The following is an 18,015-nucleotide window of genomic DNA, read 5'->3' as shown; positions in this document are numbered from 1 at the left end:
GTGTATTCTCTCTCTTTCTGCAGGTCTCTCTGCCTCCAGACCTGCGTGCTGACCTGAAGTCTGGCACCTGACCAAACCAGTCTTTATCGTCTGCATCAGTCTCTGTTGTTCACCTTTGTTTTATTTGCATATTTCATAAACATATCCACTTTCATATAGACACAATAGTTAGTATTTCAGCTTGCTTGCCATATTTGTCCTACATGATGTGTTATATCTGCTGCATGTTTGTTCCTCTCTCTCTCTTTCATCCTCTCTGTCCTGTCTGCTTCTTCTTCTTTATCCATCCAGCCATCAGCAGGAGGTTCCTACTGTGAGCCTGGTCCTGCTCAAAGTTTCCTTCTGTTAAAGGGGAGTCTATGGGTCGTCCTGATGAGAGGTGAGGGAGGGAGAGAAGAGAAGAGGAGGCGGTAAACAGACAAACACTCTGTGGTGCATTGCTGGCTCCATCATCTTTAGATCAGTGGATTCTGTGGCAGGAATGTGTGTTACGCTCATGCACATGATTCTGCCTGGTCCACCAGAGGTCGAAAACCACATGGCACCAGTCCCACCTTTAAACCAGCGTGACTGGAACTCAGAACTGTTTTTCGATTGGCAGATTTGGTGCTTTTGCATATTTTACCACTGCTGGAGCATCCTTCTGCATTTAGCTAATGCTAAAAACAATTCAAATTGTCAGCTTGAATTTCACTCAATATTAGAATAGATGAAAAGTATTATGGGAAAAATGACAATCTGTCTACACAGCAGCTCCAGTCTAACATCACTGGTTTTAAAATGGAGCGACATACAGATTTAATTCCCAGATGGGCCTGTTCACAGCTAACTAGCATGTCACTCAGTGATACACAACACTTACAGTCTTTGTTCCTGTGGGAGAAGCTGCATCAGTCAAACTCCAGTGTGAGTACACTGCATGTCTGCAGAGCGGCTCACAGTTTATCTAAGCTGGCCTATTCTACATGTGTCTCAGCTTGGACAAGAGTCGGGGAGAGTTGTATGTTTTTAGAAGAGCTGGTGGGTTTAGTCTTAGCGTCTTGACTCGGCCCCTGTGTCCGTTCATCATGACACAAACTGTTAGTCTTTGCTAATCTCCTGTGTTCATCTCTGTGTCAGCCCAGTGTGTGGAGGCCAGGCCTCTTTAGTGCCATCAGAGCAAATGATTTCTCCAGGGTCAGGCGCACAGATCCCACATAGTTCCTCTTTAAACACAGGACTCAGCCATGATCAAAAGCCCACTCTCACAAAGGCCTGGATGTGCAACAGGCTGGTACTGTGTTTGTAATTTGGGCTGTAAGAGCGACGGGTGCAGGCTCTCCCTGCTGTTTGATCTAGGACAGTGAAAGGCGTTCGTTTCAGCGCGAGCCTCCACTGTTTCTTTTAGCAGTAATGAGTGACAAGATGGAGGTCGCCCAGCCAGCACGGCCCTCTCCAGCCACTTCATTAGCTGCCCCACACTGTTTGCCTTTGCTCTGATTTACTGCTTCTCTGTACGACGTTTCTCAGTGTGTAATTTGTCTCTGGAGCAGAAGGTCACAGGAGGATGACAATATATATCTTTACATACATATTTTGTTCAAACCGTGTTATAATGCATGCTGGGAAAAAACCTGGGAAGTGAGTGTGTGTGTGTATAAACAGACACTTACATTGCAGGGCTACCTTAAAGCCAGTATTTTACAGAAATGTGTGAAATATGTTGCAGCTTAGCAGAGCTTTGATGTCCACTATACCCACTTCCACACACGATATAATACACTCCCAGAGACCAGGCCTAATTCTTTGGTTAAGGTGTATGAACATCACCAACCACACAATAGGCAAAGCGTCTCCACACCTGAACTTTCACACCACTGTGTTTGACTGCAGGTTTCATGCACAATTGCATAAAGCCTGTGTCACTTGCTGCTGCACTCAACTGTTATGTGGCTTTATGAGAGTTTTGGTTGCTAAACTGTTAAATGTTCAGACTGCCGAGCTTCGGATTTATGGCTTCTTGAATGTATTTTCTTTTCCTAAATCTGCACATCTTTGTATGACTTTAACCCACGAGTACCTTCAGTGATGCATATTTACAGCTACACCCTCATCCGGGGACAGCTGTAGTGTGAAATGTTGTTGATCTGTTTGGTTTATTATTATTGTTAAACTTAAAAAAAAAAAACCTGCATAAGAAATTTAGCTGAATCATATATTTTCCTTCTCTGTTAACATCACTTCTGTTACAAATGTTTTATACTTTTATGTAATTATGTAATTACTTATGTAAATGAGATAATTTCATTTTTCAAATGTTTAATATAACAATTTAATTCTGTCATTTTGATGATTTCATGAGCTGACACTTTACACTTTAGTATTTAGAACAATGGCAACATGATCTCAGCTGTTTGCTGTCATTGTTTAATTCAACACGTTGTATTGAAACAGTGCATTACGTTGTTCTGGGGCATGTAAACTTATGGAGTAAGTAAGTGTGCCACCTAGTGGCTGCTGGCTTTGAAGGCAGCACTGTTAGAGGAGTGCACTTTATCAGCTCAGAAACATGTGAACACGTGGTTGTCCAAGAATGTCAAGATTTGGGAAAGAAATACCTGATGTGAGTGTTTTATAGGTGGGGTGTGTGATAACAAGGACTGGCTGTACTGCAGCGTCTACATAATAAAACTTGTCTTAGTTGACCCTGAGCAAGAGAAGTAAAAATATATATTTACACACAAAAAATGACGACGCCAGTGTGTGAACTGTGACAGTGGCAGTGTAATAGAAATACAACCAGTGCAGTGGATCTGTATGCATTCTGTCTTTGTCTACGTCCATCTCCTTCCTCTGTGTCCAGGAGGGGGCGACGGGGCTGCATGCTGCAGCTACGAACTCTCCAGAAAGTAGGACACCCACACACAGACACACACAGACATCTATGACTTGTTGCATGTCCTGTTTGAAAGCAGACATCTAACCTGATTACTGATGGTTATTGTTCATACACGACTCTTCATTCTATAGCTGTGTAATTCACAGCTCTGGTGGCCCCTGTGACCTGCCTGTACTCCATTACAGCTGCAGTTTATAGGTGTGTTTATTAGGTGTTTTTAATGGATCTTTTGCTGTGGTGATTGAAAGCACTCCTCCCTTCTGCACATGTCATTTATTGTAACAAAATGAAAAGCTTTCCATTTGTGTTGTCTGCCTTTGTCTGTTGGGAAAGTGTAATAGTGAGGCTACAGGCTGTGTTTCCTCCCTCCTCCTCCTCCACCTCCTGCTTCCCCCTACACAGTCCTGAAGGACAGCAGCGGCCTGTGATTGGCCCCCTCCTGCTCCACTGTGGACCAGTGCAAAGACTGCACCTGAACTGAGCAGCCAATGGGCCGCCTGTCCTGGAAAAGCAAGAGAGAGAGAGAGAGAGAGAGAGAGAGAGAGAGAGAGCAGCATAACAATACACAGTCTGTACACACCATACAGGTTTCTGGTCTGCTTCCCAGTACTGTCCCAGACCGATACACAACACTGATACTCTCATTCACAAACAGAATGCACGCACAGACACACACACACTTCCCACTCAGGGACGAAAAAAGCAGGAAAAATGAAGTATGGATGTAAAATATTGGCTTTCGGCAGTTTCCTCAGAGATCAGAAGGTTTGTGAGCGTCATCAGAGTGAGAGCATGCATGGCACAGCCTTTTCCTTCTGTAATAATAATGATCACATGAAGCAGCACAAATCACAAAAGATCAATGGACTTCTCGAAGTAGGACATCATTAAAAAGATGCTTTGGTTTAATGACACACTGCATTTCTTTTCATTATTTAACCACAAAACCTTTATTCTGATTGCTTCTAAAAAATCTATTGGATTTTTAGGATTAAAAGTAGAAGAAGTAGGCTATAAATGTGCAGGTGGCATTTTGTTTCTTTTGTTTCTTGACTATTTGCTGCTAATTTACCATCCTTTTTAGTGCTTTAATTAATAATTCATCATTTTTGCATGTATAAAGGTGCAGTGTTTACACGTAGAAATAGCAAGCAATGTTGCACAAATTTGAAAATATTCAAAAAGTACAAAAACACAACAGAAAAGGTGTGTTTACATAGCTGAAACAAAAAAAATGTGTTTCATTATTTTTCCCCACCAAATGTCATTTTATTGCCAAACCACCACCACTTTAAACCATATACTATGGAACAGCTTTTAGCCTGTGTGTACAAGGGATCAGAAAAAACAAATGTAAAAGGGTTCCATGTTAATAAACGGCCAGTTTCCACATATGCAGTTACATAAGTAACCTTACACCCAGAGGCTGGATTTTTGTGTAATCTAGGGCATGCTGACTGATGTGAGACCAGATCCCAGCAGGCTCTGAAAAATCTCCACAGTCAGTCCTGCAGATAAGCGGAGCAGCCACAGAAGGAGATCTGCTCTTCAAGCAGCAAAAAAACAAGGTGCTGTTCTGAGATGAACCTGTGCCGTTCGCCTACAAAGGCTCAACACAACAACACAGACCTGCACCGATCATTTCACAAAGTTGTGAATAATCTTGGCCTTTTTACCCCACGCCGTCACCAGTCATTAGTTATGATCCACGGGGCCTCCACAGGAGCCTATTGATCACTCATTGACTGATTGATTTAGACAAATACTTTTTTTCTCCCCGAGTGCGAGGTCGAGTCTCTCTCCCTGTTAATTGAAGATAACAGAGTGGCAACAATGGCCCCTGTAATAGAATGAGAGTTTTGTGATTGTCGCTGCAGAAAGAAAAGAAAATGAAGAAGAAGGGGAGGAGGAGGAGGAGGAGGAGAGGGGGGGGGGCTCTCTCTAATTAGGAAGCAGGGCAGTGTGGAGGCTGTGGCCGGCAGGCAGGCGACAGGCGCCGGGTCCCGGACAAAAGGCTGTCTGCTGCCCTAAACTCCCCCTGCTTAACCCTTTAAACCGAGACACACAGTCACAAACACACACACACACACTTGCTGTGTCATGCTCTCACACAGGCCTCAAACACTGTAACAAAATCAGACAAAAATAAACAAGACTAGTCAGCACATCCTGCTGTATTTATCATAACGCCATTATATTCCATGTATTTCCGTGCGTAAACCATGATTCATTAGTGTGTCAGAGGTTGAACAGGCAACAGTTAAAGTTGCAAAGGATGTGTGTGTCTGTGTGTGAGTGTGTGTGTAAGAGAAAGCGCTTCCTATAAATACTTACATTACTCGACTCTTTCTAAAAATACAGCCGCTCACACAATACTAAAGGAAATGCTGATTGACGGTGACGGAGGACCTGCTCAAAATAGAGCCGCGCATACAGGAGACAGGCGCGACCTAACGTCAACAACACACACACGCATCAGCAGCAAATAACACATCACACACCACTCCCTTTAACCATATTTGTCATTAATATTCATAGCTGCAATGCAAACTTTCTGCCATCATCTTCAGCCACAGATTCCACCATGTGCTTTAAATGTATTTTTAATAACATGCAAACTGGAGCCCAGAGATATTTTCTTGTCAAATCGAGCAAACCACATGCCCAAGCTGTTTTTATACATGCGGCCGACAGAGGGCGCTCCTGCCCTATGTGTCAGCAGGCATAAAAGTTCCCAAAAAAAGGCCACGCAAACTTCTAAATACATAATATTGAGGAAAAAAATAATAATAATCATACTTCTACAAGCATTCAACACAACGATTTTTTATTGAAATTGTGAGACAATCAAAAAAAACGAAAAAAAAAACGAAAAAAAAAATACCCGGACAACCAGCATAAACAAGATACTTCCATCTTTAAATATATATGAATAGATATGAATGACGCGCCCATAGGAGGAATTGCTTTTTGAACGTCTCCTGGCTGGAGTGAAATAACCTGAGGTGTTTTTTTCTGAGTCCATGCAGAACTCTCTGTCTCTGTTCCTCTGTGTTTGTCGGTGGATGCAGACTAAAACATGGCACACACGTCTCCTACAAAAAAAATCAAATCAGCGATGCTTCATACACGGTTTTTTTTTCAAACCAACAAGCGCTAAATAGCTTTCATTTACAGTATATGTTCATGTAAAATAGGGAGGAGAGGAGGAGAAGGAGGAAAAAAATCGAAATATATACACGCTAATATACAGCCTTGAATAAATTAATACCAATTGCATATTCTTGGATCTTAGCTTTATTTACAGATTTTTTTAATTACATAAATAGTTCAGAAAGTTTTTTTTCTGGCATGAAATGATAAGCGGTTCTTTCTGTCTGTCAATCATCCTTCTTGCAGACGGAACATTCAGCTTCCATCCCTTTTGAAATAATCAGACCTGCCTGTCGGCGTGATAGAGCTCCTGTTCAGGGCTCCTCTTTAAAAAAAAAAAAACAACAGAAAAAAGAAAAACAGGCCTGGATACTCAAATGCTTCAAGTTAACAAAACTCAACACACACTTTCCACCGCGCTGCGGAGCTGCAGGCAGGTTCGACCGATATCTGAGCCGATACTGTGTGGTCCACCTCTGACACCATGATATGAAAAAGTTTGATTTGTAGTGTCAGTGTTCCTCTCTCTCTCTATCACGCATCCTAAGTGGTTTTTATTTTATATTTAAGGGTTGTTAAGCATTTTTCGTATTCTTTCTTATTTTCACATTTAATTTATTTTTTAAATATATTTTGAAATGTAATTCTTGAGGTGTTCGCCTGCCTTTAAGAGCTGAAAACACTGGGATTTCCTGTCTGATGATGGTGAGAATGTCTTCCCACCCATGTTCAACAAGCTCAGCTCTGCAGGAAACCTTCAATACTTGTGAATTTAAAAAGGTTAAATAGAATTATATAGACTATATTTCTGTCTACCTGCAGCGTTGTTTCAAAACATATTAGTAAGTGGCCTTCATCGACCCTCATCGGTCAAACCCTCAGTCCCAGTCTCTGTAATGTGCTATACAGGACATATGCACTTATAGTCCTCTGGTATTCAAGCCAAGTCTTCATCCGAAACAGAGTCTTAATCACTTGGGAGAGTCTGCACTTGGGGAGGGCTCCCTCTGTCCCTCCAGGCCGCTCACCAGTCTCTGGATGCTCTGCAGCTCATTCACAGAGTCTTTCATGGAGGTTTTGGGAGACGTGGCCCGTCCATTTGAGCCTCCAGTCTTGTGGTTGCTGTGGTGTTCCGGGACCGGGCTGGTCTCCCTGCTGCCCGGTTTAGAGGATTCTGAGCTTGGATTGAGGCTGCCCGACAGGCCGGCGGTGAGCAGGCTGGAGCTCTGACTCAGAGACACGGGGAGCTGGTAGGGGTTGAAGCGCAGCCGGGGCCGAGACGAACCCAGGAAGGGGTTTCTGGAGAGTGGGCTTGAGGTGCTGGTGGCTGGGAGGGCTGAGGCCGAGGCAGCAGCTGCAGCCGCCGCCATGTAGGTGTAAGGGTATGGGAACAGACCTCCGAAGGGAGGCATGGGTATGCCCTGGAATATGAAAGAGGAGAAAGTCATGGTTAGGCCGATCAGTATCTCCAGTCAAGTGGTTAAATATCTCATTAGTAATACATTTTTCTAATATTTAACAGACACTTTGTTGACTGTACTTTTTATTACATCAGAACTTTGCAGCAGCAAATGTAGCTTCAGTGCTGATTCTGACCTATGCCAGGTTATCTCTTGCTAAGTGTTAAGGTGAAGTGGTCTACACGCTCAACTCAACTCTCCAACTTCCCTGCTGCTGTGACAAGAGTGCTACAGGTGTAGAGGCAAAGCAAAGGATTTTTTGACTGGATGACCTTCCTTACCTGAGAGGCAAGCATGTGCTGGGACAGATGGAAGGGGAAGGGGTTAGGGGTTCCTCCTGTGCTCTGGGCGGAGAGGCTGCCATTTTCCAAACCACTTGCTCCAGATACAGAGGCCAATAGATGCCCCATGCCCATAGCAGAAAAGGCTCCAGGGGCCATGGCAAACTGCCCGGGGTGAAACAACAGCGGCGATCCGGTGTTCAGAGGGTTAAAGAACTGCTGACTGTGCAGGCCAGACAGAGCAAGGCTTTGTAAGTGGCCTGGGCTGAAGTGCGAGGGGCTCTCAGTCTGGACCATGAGAGGGGAGAAGGCGTCCTTACTAGCACTGATGCCTCCGGCCTCTGAGTCCTTTGTCGACGCGTCTGTGGTGTCCTTCCTGTGCCTGCTCTCTGCTTTGTCCTTCTCAAGGTTCCTTATACTGAATATGGACTCATCCTTCTTTTCAGCACTGGGCCTTTCTCTTATGCGCTCCTCACACCTGGAGCTGTAGGGGGACACAGGTTCAGGTCCCGGGCTGTTGGAGGCGGTGCAGCGCTCATCATGATGCTCCAGCTCCTGCTCGCTGTCAGTGCATGCCTTCTCATCTAAGAATCAGAATAGGAAAGAGAGGCGTCAAACACCATTTATCTACAAAAATCACACACTAAAAACACAAACAGTCCCTGACTTTTATTTTGTGTATTTCATTTTGGAAAAAAGTGAATCATAAAAACAGCTGCACATGTAAATTAATGACATCACCTTTTAATTTCAAAAGGCCTACCTAAATAATGTTATAGGCCTATCATAGAAACTGCTTTTATAGGTGGAAGGAACATGGTCAATATGAAAAACCCAAACAGAAATTACATTTACTTAATAATACAATACAAATAGTCCTGACCGCATTGACAGTTTCTTAATTGAATCATCCAAAATGATGTGCATTTTTCCAATCTTACATAAAGACAGTATGGCTGCCACAAAAAGCATGTGTGGCAATCTTAGAAAACCTGTAATCCATAGGTGCAACCTAACCTAGCTTTTAAAAACAAAAAACATCGACCACTGTAAACATTTTAAAATATCCTATTATTAGGGGTGCATGATTTCTGATAATAACAATAATGATGATAATAATAATAATAATAATAATAATAATAATAATAATAATAATAATAATAATAATAATAATAATAATAATAATAATAATAGAGGTCATGGAACATCTATTACCTCTGCCAGGCCTGTTGAACCTCAGCGGGCTGGTACCAGCTCCCAGCGGGGAGTGGACAGGGTCCCTGCCGGCCGGAGCCTCACTGGATGAGGCGTCCGAATCAGCACCATCTCGGTCCGTCTTGCACTGGTCTTCGTACATCCGCAAAGACGGCATGGTCAGCTGCTTCCTGTAAAATCATATTAATATGAATATGAATAATAGTCTAATCATATGAATAATAATATTAGCTAGCTAGGCTATCATTCTGACACCGTGACCTTGCTAAGTAAAAAAAGATGGCAGCCTCCACCTCTCTCACACACACATTGAGCAGGTGTACCTTTTCTCCCTCCTTCCGTTCCCTGTGTCTCTGAATCCTTTCGCAAACGGGTTGTTGTCAATCTTCAGCTGTGTAATCTGTCAAAAAAAACATAAGATGGTGATTTTTGGAGCTGAGGAGCCACAATAAAAACTCTAAGCCCACATTGTTAGCGCCTATTGTGTCCACCTGGCCCATATGTAGGAAAACAATGTGTTTGGATTAACACACAAGCAGCGTGTTGGACAGGAGCCACCATAGGCCTCGGATTTGCATTAATAATAAAAGCGTAATGATGGGGCGTTATTCTCATAGGCCCCTGGAGAGAAATTCTGCCTCGAAATATTCCTCTATGGGGCCACACAAGGCTCTGATCCCCAGAAAAGAAGGCAGAGGGAGCAATACTTGAACAGATGACTATCATATCAATAATTAATAATGCGGTTTGGATCACTGCTGCCTCACGATATGTCCTGGATGTGGAGGAGGGCGCTGCGTCTCCTCGCATGGGCACGGAGCCGACAAAAGGCCCGTGTGTGGCTCATGCGGGAGCCTCTAGGCTCCTGGAGGCCCTCAGTGGCTGCAAGACGCTCTCTCTGCTCAAATTGGAAACGCCTGAAGCATCTGTCCGCTCCGGCTGCAGGCTGACCAGCCTTCTAAATGCTTTCTAATCGATGGTGACTTTTTGCCATAAATTTTTACAACGAGATCCTTTAGCCCCTGGACACGAGCCTCAATTAGCCTCACACAGCAGAAGATGATATCAGACACAGCAGAGCTTTCAAAACCTCCATTCAAATAAGCTCCGATTCGGAAACATTCTCGTTAATACATAAATTGACGCTGCTGTAGTCTTTTTTTTTTTAAAGGAGCAAAATAATGAAATATAAAAATGGAGCATGTCGGCCATGTTTTATGCAGCATCACAACAAATACAAACACACTTTCCAGCATTTATACGCCTAATTTATTCACTTCTGGTCAAGGTAATAGTCCATTTATAGCCCGTGATAGCTGATAACATACACAACACTCAATTTGAATTCATAGTCAGATATGTCTGCCACAGCCACAAATCCAAGCAAAGCAGCAATTAAAAAAATCAAGTGGGACATGGGAGTCCTCTGCAGGGAAATTAGGCGACCTACAAAATCAGATTAAGTCTTCGGGGCTTGGTGGCGGGGGGAGGGGACGCATGTAGGACATTTATTATGCAAAGTATAGCAGCCATATTAGAGGCCGTCGGTGGAGTGTGAACACTGACTCACCTTGTCGTTTTGATACGCTGTCACAGCCACAAACTCGGTCTCCGGGAAGACGTAGGTCCGAAAGGTGCTGTAGGGGAGCTTGAGGATGTCGTTGGCCCGCACTATGTGGAACCTGGGCTGGTACTTGTGCATGGAGTTCAGGATGGTCTGGACCAACACACACAAAACAAGCACAGCTTTGGAGTGAATACCTTTGCATGTTTGTGTCCCTCTGTCTTTGATGATAAAACACCAGGCAGAATATGTAGAGGCGGATCATCATTGTTATTGATGCTGTTATAATTACTGTGTAAGCAGACTTGTCTGTAATTAGTGCGGGGTAAAAAGGAAAAACCTGACCGGGCCACACAAGCAGATATCTGAACTACAGAAAAAAATATAATTTGATCCAGTTTCAGACAAACTCTGAATAAAAATAAAATAAAACATAAACATTGACAGTGCAGTACAGACGCAGTACTGGACGTCTGACCACAGCACCCAGGAAGTTACGCACATTTTGACACAATATTTTAAATATATACAAAAAATAAACAAACTAGTCACAGCAAAAATTGATGTGATTATTTTTTTTAAGATATAAATACATAAATATAAAACAAGAGTGCCAACTTTACAACTTTAGAAACACACATACAAGCAGCACACGTGCGTAAATGAGGTATGGTGCTTATAGAAAAAGAAGCAAATTATTTAGACTGACATGTAAATGTTGAATTTGTTTCCAGTCTTCTGTCTGCCAGTCAGTCTGACTGTCTCGGACATTTATTAGGCTGTTTGCCCCTGAGCTATCTATATTGTACGTTTATGTGTCTATTTTGCATGCGTAAAATTTGGAGAAATATTTTGGATAAAACACGTAAAGACGCAGCAGCAGCGAGGTCACACTCAATGTTATACAAAATAAAGCTGTATTATTATACTATACTATGCTATACTATACTATACTATACAGTACTATTACAATGTTACGGACTGGAGGGGATGTCAGGGTCGTCAGTAGGCCATTCACGCTCATTTCGCGTCATTTCTTTCTGACCCGATTTGATGGATACACCACTTAATCCTCGGTCAACTCTCGCCTCAGGTATTTGTTTATTTTCTAAAATAAAAGTAAAGAAATAAAGTAATAAAGAAAGACTAAACGTGTACAGTGAGGAGGAGCAGTGCAGCCACGGTGTGCAGGCCACGAGCTGCCGCAGCGCAGACAGCTGGGCCTGGGTTCGGATAGGCTACGTTTGAGCGCAGGGAGAAAAACGCAGGCTGATAATATTCTAGAGAGCTGCGAGGAAACATAAGCTCTGAGTATGCCAGCAGCGGTGGGAAGTCAAGTGGCGACAAAGTGTCAACAGCTTTGGACATAAAGGTGCCTCATCTTTACGCGTAAATATTGTCTAATGCTTTTATTTTGGAGGTATTTCTGTGCCCTCAAAACTTTGTGACCTATCACAGTCCTCCTGCTGTTGTTTTGTACTCTGGACACGCTCTGTTTTTATTTATTTTCCATTTTTGTGTCAGGACATTTTTGCTGCTACAACGACCCACTTTCACATATGCTTCATAAAAATTTGATCTTAAAAACACTCTTCCCAAACACCTCATACAGCGTGTAAAATGAAAAATACCAGCTCAGCCAAGAGGGAAAAAAAACTATCTGTACTTACAAATCCGTGTTTGTCCGAGATGTTGTTGGTCAGCTTGAGTTTATGGAAAGCAACAGGCTTTGCCATCCACTGCTCGCCGGTGGCCGGGCTGTCCGGGTGGATATACATCCTCTTGGGCATCTCCGGGTCGGCTTTGCCTGCCACCATCCAGCGGGAGTTGTGGAACTTGTAGCGGCAGTCGTCCGCTGCAACGATGTCCATCAGCAGGATGTATTTGGCTTTTTTATCGAGCCCGTTTATTCGCACTTTAAACGGAGGGAACATCCTCCTGCAGACACACACACACACACACACACAGGGAGTCAACACGGTGCGATTTAGCAAAACACAACAGCACGTTATCATAACGAAATGTGAAACAGGGGGACGGATGTCCCAGGAAAAAACACGCCGCCCTGACAAGTGGAAATATTAACAATTGTCAGATATTATTCTCCAACGCTGGACGCAATTAGACGACAGAAAACCTCCATATGTGTGTGTGGGTGTGTGTGTGTCTGTCCGCCTCAGTGTGTGTGTATGTGTTGCCCAAACCCTGCACTACAAAGCTGAGCAGTATATTTATGACCACAGCACTTCACGTCTCTGCTTTTTGAAGTGACAGCCTGTTTATAAAATCCAGAAGCTCCGCTGCCTCCACAGAATGCACTTTCAGAGATAAAACCTGATTAAAGCTTTGGCCACAATTTACCCTAAAATATTCCAAATATGCAGTCCTTTAGGAGGCCTTTATTACTAATAGTTATTGACTGACACTTTTTAACCCACAAATGTAGCCCCACTTATGTATGCGGGACTGCATTTAGAAAGTATTTGGTGAAGGCTAATTCCTGGTAAACATTACAATGCCTGCAGTAATTCTGTCCAGTTTTATTTTTAGTGGAAAAGATTAATAATCGGTGGGAAATTAACCAGCGGGGCCCTGACGCACAGGCTGCCAATTAATAACGTCAAAAATGAGTTTTCGCTGCTACAAACTTGTCAGCTGCGGCTTTTTTTTCTGTGCAAATACACTCCGAGGATTTTATTTAAAATGTATCCACAGGAAGAATGATGGTTTATGACTGATTCTTACCTCCCGGACTTGGTAATAACCATCTCCGTCCCGAGTTTATGAAACTGGTCCCAAAGATCCTTGGCTTCCAGTGTAACCTTTGGGTCGTCGTCCACTTCCTCCTCGGGCTCCAGGCTTTTCATGCTGCGGAGATGAGCCGCCTGATGGTGGCTGAGGGCCGGGTGGAGCCCAGCCTCCGCCGCCCCGGCCAAGCCGTGGTCCGGAATGGGCTTAGTGAGCGCCCCGGGAGGCAGGCTGAGCGCCGGGAAGAAGGAAGGCTGCGCGGCCGCTAGAAAGGCGGACATGGGGAAGTCGGTCGGCCGGTGTGCGTGGAAAGGGTGATAAGCCATTGCAGTCCCTGTAAAAACTGGATCTCTCATCGGTGCATCCACAAAAAGCGAAGTGAAATAATGGATATTTTTAGTGGTATCTCCCCCCAAACCCAGAGCCAGTGTAGGTCCGCGCTTCGCGAGCAGTTAGTTTCTGTAAAGCGGTTACAGAAGAGAGCGGCGCCTTGTCAAACACACAACGTGTTATCAGGGTGAAGAAAATAGGCCAGAGTTGTTGTTGATGTGCTTTTTCCTTGGGTTCCTCCGCCGAGTCCTTCAGCAGGAGCGGCGCTGTGAAGGCAGAGCCCGGCTGCGCTGTGTGCCTCTCTGAGAAATAAGCTGTTTCTCTGCTTCAGTCATCCCACACTGACTGGAGAGATGTGGCCCCGTTCACTGCAGATCTGTGACTATCTCACATGTCCTTCCTGCCTCCATCCCCAACACTAATGAACCAAGCCCCTTTGATTGCTGATTTTACGCTTTCTGGACCAATTGTGGGCCCCTATAGGCGTGGTTCTGACAGCTCCGGCCAGACTCTGGAAGAGGAGGGGGGACAAGAAGGTGTCGGAAGCATTAGCAGTAAGAAAACATGTCAACAGAATAAAATATTAACCAATGACAGGAAAGATCGGGAAATCCCACCCCCATTTCCAAGCCAAACACCGGGTCAGCCCTCAGTTCTTGGCCGGTGGAGGCATCACCTCTCTCGGCTTGCGTTTTTACAATGTCGCCTCTGGAGAAAGCAACCTGTCCACAGACTCACTGTCTTAATACTCACCTTTATACAGAGGAACAGCTCCACATGCACCACTGTCTTTTAGAACAACTCACAACAGTAAATCCACGACTCGCAGCTCACGCTCTGCATTCCGGGGAGATTTATTTCAAAGAGCTGCTGCTCCCTCGGTCGCTCTCTTATAATAACAGACTTTGCAATTATTCCATCGGCTGTTTTGACGCTTTATAGCTGGATTTGCCTCACACTAGTCCAGGCTATGGTAGCTCTGTGTGTATACTGACTTCAGCCTCAAGCCGCCTCGGCTTCCCCGGGCGAGAGCCATGTATCTGTGCGCTTTCCTGATCGAGCTGAGGGGGAGGCGGCAGCAGCAGCAGCGGCGGCAGCAGCGGCGTAATGCAGGCTGGAAAAGACAAACCCTGATGCTGAGTGGAGCTAAACACAGGAAACCAGATGAGGGAATGTTTTAAAAGAAAAATCAGGGAGAAAGAAAGCGGTGAGTGCTCACTTACAAACTCTTTGGCTGGCTGCAAGTTTCAATGACATATTTAGGATTTTGTTTTCATAAAGCCGTTTGTTGCTATCATTTTATTACAGTTGTGTTTTTCCTGCTGTTTGACTTCGTGCTGACTTTTTTTTGTATTTCCACATCAAACGGTGGCGGTGATGAGATGATTTAGTGCTCAGTCAGAGTTGAGGGCAGGCCGTGGTAGCGTGTAATCTCCGACAGGTTGTATTTTGTCAAACCAAGGACAGTGCGGGACTCCGGGAGCCACGGGGGGCCCCACCAGCCTCCCCCTGCACTCTGCTCCGCTGAGCTCCTTCAGAAAGATCCAGCGCCGCAGCTCTTGATTAACTTGGACTCAGTTTGTTAAAGAGCCGCTCGGCGCCAGTCGGTCGATGCGCCACAATAAGAACAATCTCTTGTCTCTTTATATTTACCCTGAAGTCCTGCATGTGCGAGCCCCTCCGGGCCCCTCAGCAGCCTCTTCCGCGGCTCAGCTCCACTTTTCTGCCTCGGTCATGACTCGGTGTCAGATGTAAGTGTTTCTTTTCGTTCTTTTTGGATTAACAGCGGCTCTCTGCGGGGCAGGAAGAACCGTGATGTGGGCCACAGGCGTCACTTCGACAAAAACTGAAACAAAAAGTGATAATCCTTCTGAATGAGGCTGTCAGAGGCGACTGCGCATTTCCTATCAAACCCTGGAACTCAGTCGCCTCTCTGCGGCTTCCGCCGACAGATACAAAACTTTAACTGGCCATAAAATATCTCAAATATAAATTAGAACATAAATTCAATCCTAAAATTAACCTAGCATGTTTCCAATTTGGCCAGTATACAAATATATAACACAACCAAATGAACTCCGTGCAAAAAAAAAGCAAAATAAAAGAACTTCCCTCCTCAGGAAGAGGCTCCTGTAAGTCTCAGCTGTGTGTCAGATACAGCGTGTTATTGTGATTTAAGAGCATGAAATGTTTGCACATCTCCACCATGTTACACACTTGTTGCTTCCATCCCAGTGATACAGCCATGCGTAAAGAGTCGAGCAGGCCGGGCCAGACCGGAGCGCTGCGCACCTGAATGACACACAGTTTCTCCAAGAAACACATCAGATCAGGGCGCAAATCCCCACTGACCGGCCGCTCACTGCCCAATAACAAATGCTGTCTTCCACACACTCATATTATGCTGTGTGTGTATATGATGTAGAAGTATAGGAGCGGAGTGTTGTCAGACTGTTTTGGAGCCGGGTACAAGAAGGAAAAAAAAGATTAGCAACATATGGAGGAGGATAACGGTTTTTCTGCCGGAATACTCAACTGGATAATTGTATCAACAAATGCTTGTGCAAATTAGTCACCATTTATTTGTTCTGTGCCTTCAACTGTACAGAAATCTCCATTAGGCGTGATTTAAAAGTCATTAAGCAGAGGGAGAGGACTTCTCCGAGCTGCTGCTGATTCTACATATAGGCTGTGTGCTGGGGATTAATGAAAACAGACAGCAAGTGTGTGTGTGTGTGTCAGCTGGGGATGTAAGCACCTGAACACAAATTTCCGTGACTTCCTTTTACTTGGGATAAGTTATGATATTGACATGTGATGATCTCCAAAGATGATTGAAAACCCTGCAGATCCCCCCCCCCCATTAACTTGCTTGTACGACGCTTTCCAGCATTGGAAGTTGACTTAAGCTATTCTGTGTCCTTGATCCGCCCGGTCAATACAATATAATACAGCTGCAGACGTGGAAATGTGCGTAAAAAGCGTCTTCCGTTCCGGTGATTTGGCGCTTGTGTCAGCGATCCGGACTAAAGATGCTCTAATTACAACATAACGGGACAGTTTGCGCCATTTTCGTCTATAATCGAGTATTGTTATTTTCTTCCTCCACTCCACATTGTTCTTTTCTTCCTTTCATCTCTCCATCTTCTCCTCCCATCTCCCTGCATCATCTCTCCGGCTATATTTAGCGGCTAGACTGAGGCCTTGGCGCCAGACCGTTTAAGACCTGTCAAAGTCCCTCATATTTCCCCTTGTCACATGGAAACCCTGCGACCAGCGGCCCTCTCCTCCTCCTCCTTCTCCTCTTTTGCTCCTTTCCTCCTTCTTTTCCCTCCTCCTCCTGCAACTTGCTACCACGCAGCCCTCCTCCTCCTCCTCCTCCTCTTTCTCCTTCATCTGCTGCTTCTCCGCTGTTCTCACTATGCTAAATGAAACATAGGCTATCACTTGTAGGAAAAGTAAAATGTTTCCTCACACACACACACACACACATTCACACGAGCGCGCACACGCACACGCACAGGAACACCACAGTGAAAAAGATGTTTCTGGGATCAGGCTAATACCTGACACCTGATGCATCACAGCCCCTGCTCTAAAACAAATATTTTTTCTGGACATAACTTCATGACAAACTCAATCATAAAGTACACGCACGCGTATCCAGTTACCTGCTCCGCTCTCTCACTGCTGTGTGGAGGCTGAGTGACTGACAGGTGGAACGCCAGGTGGGGGCGCTATAGCGACCCAAGGGAGCCGCAGGAGGGTGACAGAGCTGTCACATCCACAGGCGTTACAGCAGCCAGTGTGACTTGCTCTCATGGAGTGTGACGGGCTCGCTGAGCTCAGCGTCACCGACTCCTCACACCGCGACACGTTTCATTCAGTGGCACGCGCATAATTATTAAAATGTGTATTTTAGCAACAGTGAAATGATGCTGCTGTCTGAACCTGCAAGCATGCTCACTGAATCACGGGTGAATGAAGCGCGTGTGTGTGCAGTGATACAGTATGAGCAAAGAGATGATTTGCACAGCTGTCTTATTATAATGTACAGTTTGGATAGAAGCGGCTTTCCTGTGCTGCCGGGCGCATGACTGGAGGATGACCCCCACACATATATGGGGAGGGGGGGGGGCTCTGATATTTTTTAAATCATTAAAAGTAGTTATTAATTTATTTTGTGTATGTGAGTGTGTACGGGAAGCGTGCGTAAAAATGTCCAAAACAAAACAAAACAAAACACATTTGGTCCAATTAAACCCAATAACTCAGAAATTACATTTATCTTTGGTGCATTTGTTTTTTCGGCCTTTTGAAGAAGCTGAAACTAAAATTAACTGTTTTATCTGCGACACGTGAAGGCCTCTGCACAATGATACCACT

The 18,015-nt window shown here is 44.6% G+C and overlaps 1 protein-coding gene across 5 annotated transcripts; it reads right to left on the bottom strand.

Annotated features, from left to right (window-relative positions):
* Positions 1-6,152: 6,152 nt before the first annotated feature.
* Positions 6,153-15,912, bottom strand: tbx2b (T-box transcription factor 2b). 5 transcript variants are annotated; one of them, XM_028420477.1, is made up of 8 exons: positions 15,283-15,912; positions 13,297-14,140; positions 12,222-12,489; positions 10,558-10,710; positions 9,311-9,387; positions 8,988-9,157; positions 7,773-8,356; positions 6,153-7,452 (listed from the first exon to the last, which is right to left on the bottom strand). In XM_028420477.1, exons 2-8 carry the CDS (start codon positions 13,653-13,655, stop codon positions 7,003-7,005), a joined length of 2,061 nt encoding a protein of 686 aa, XP_028276278.1. In that variant the 5' UTR covers positions 13,656-14,140; positions 15,283-15,912; the 3' UTR covers positions 6,153-7,002. The 5 variants fall into 5 exon arrangements, with proteins under 5 accessions (XP_028276278.1, XP_028276277.1, XP_028276275.1 ...); XM_028420476.1 differs by lacking the exon at positions 15,283-15,912 and adding an exon at positions 14,383-14,511; XM_028420474.1 differs by lacking the exon at positions 15,283-15,912 and adding an exon at positions 14,247-14,361.
* Positions 15,913-18,015: the final 2,103 nt, after the last annotated feature.

This window comes from Parambassis ranga, chromosome 13 (assembly GCF_900634625.1).
Source record: "Parambassis ranga chromosome 13, fParRan2.1, whole genome shotgun sequence".
Classification (NCBI taxonomy): Eukaryota; Metazoa; Chordata; class Actinopteri; family Ambassidae; genus Parambassis; species Parambassis ranga.
The sequence above is the reverse complement of the archived record's forward strand: the minus strand, read 5'-3'. Positions and strand labels throughout refer to the sequence as shown.

Bases quoted from the DNA above. Each gene is read 5' to 3' on its own strand.
- tbx2b (XM_028420477.1), bottom strand. From the start codon at position 13,655: ATGAGAGATCCAGTTTTTACAGGGACTGCAATGGCTTATCACCCTTTC. The intron at 10,711-12,221 runs GTAAGTACAGAT...TTGTGTGTGTTG, and splicing joins TCTCGGACAAACACGGATTT to GTCCAGACCATCCTGAACTC. The intron at 7,453-7,772 runs GTAAGGAAGGTC...TTCATATTCCAG, and splicing joins AGCACATGCTTGCCTCTCAG to GGCATACCCATGCCTCCCTT.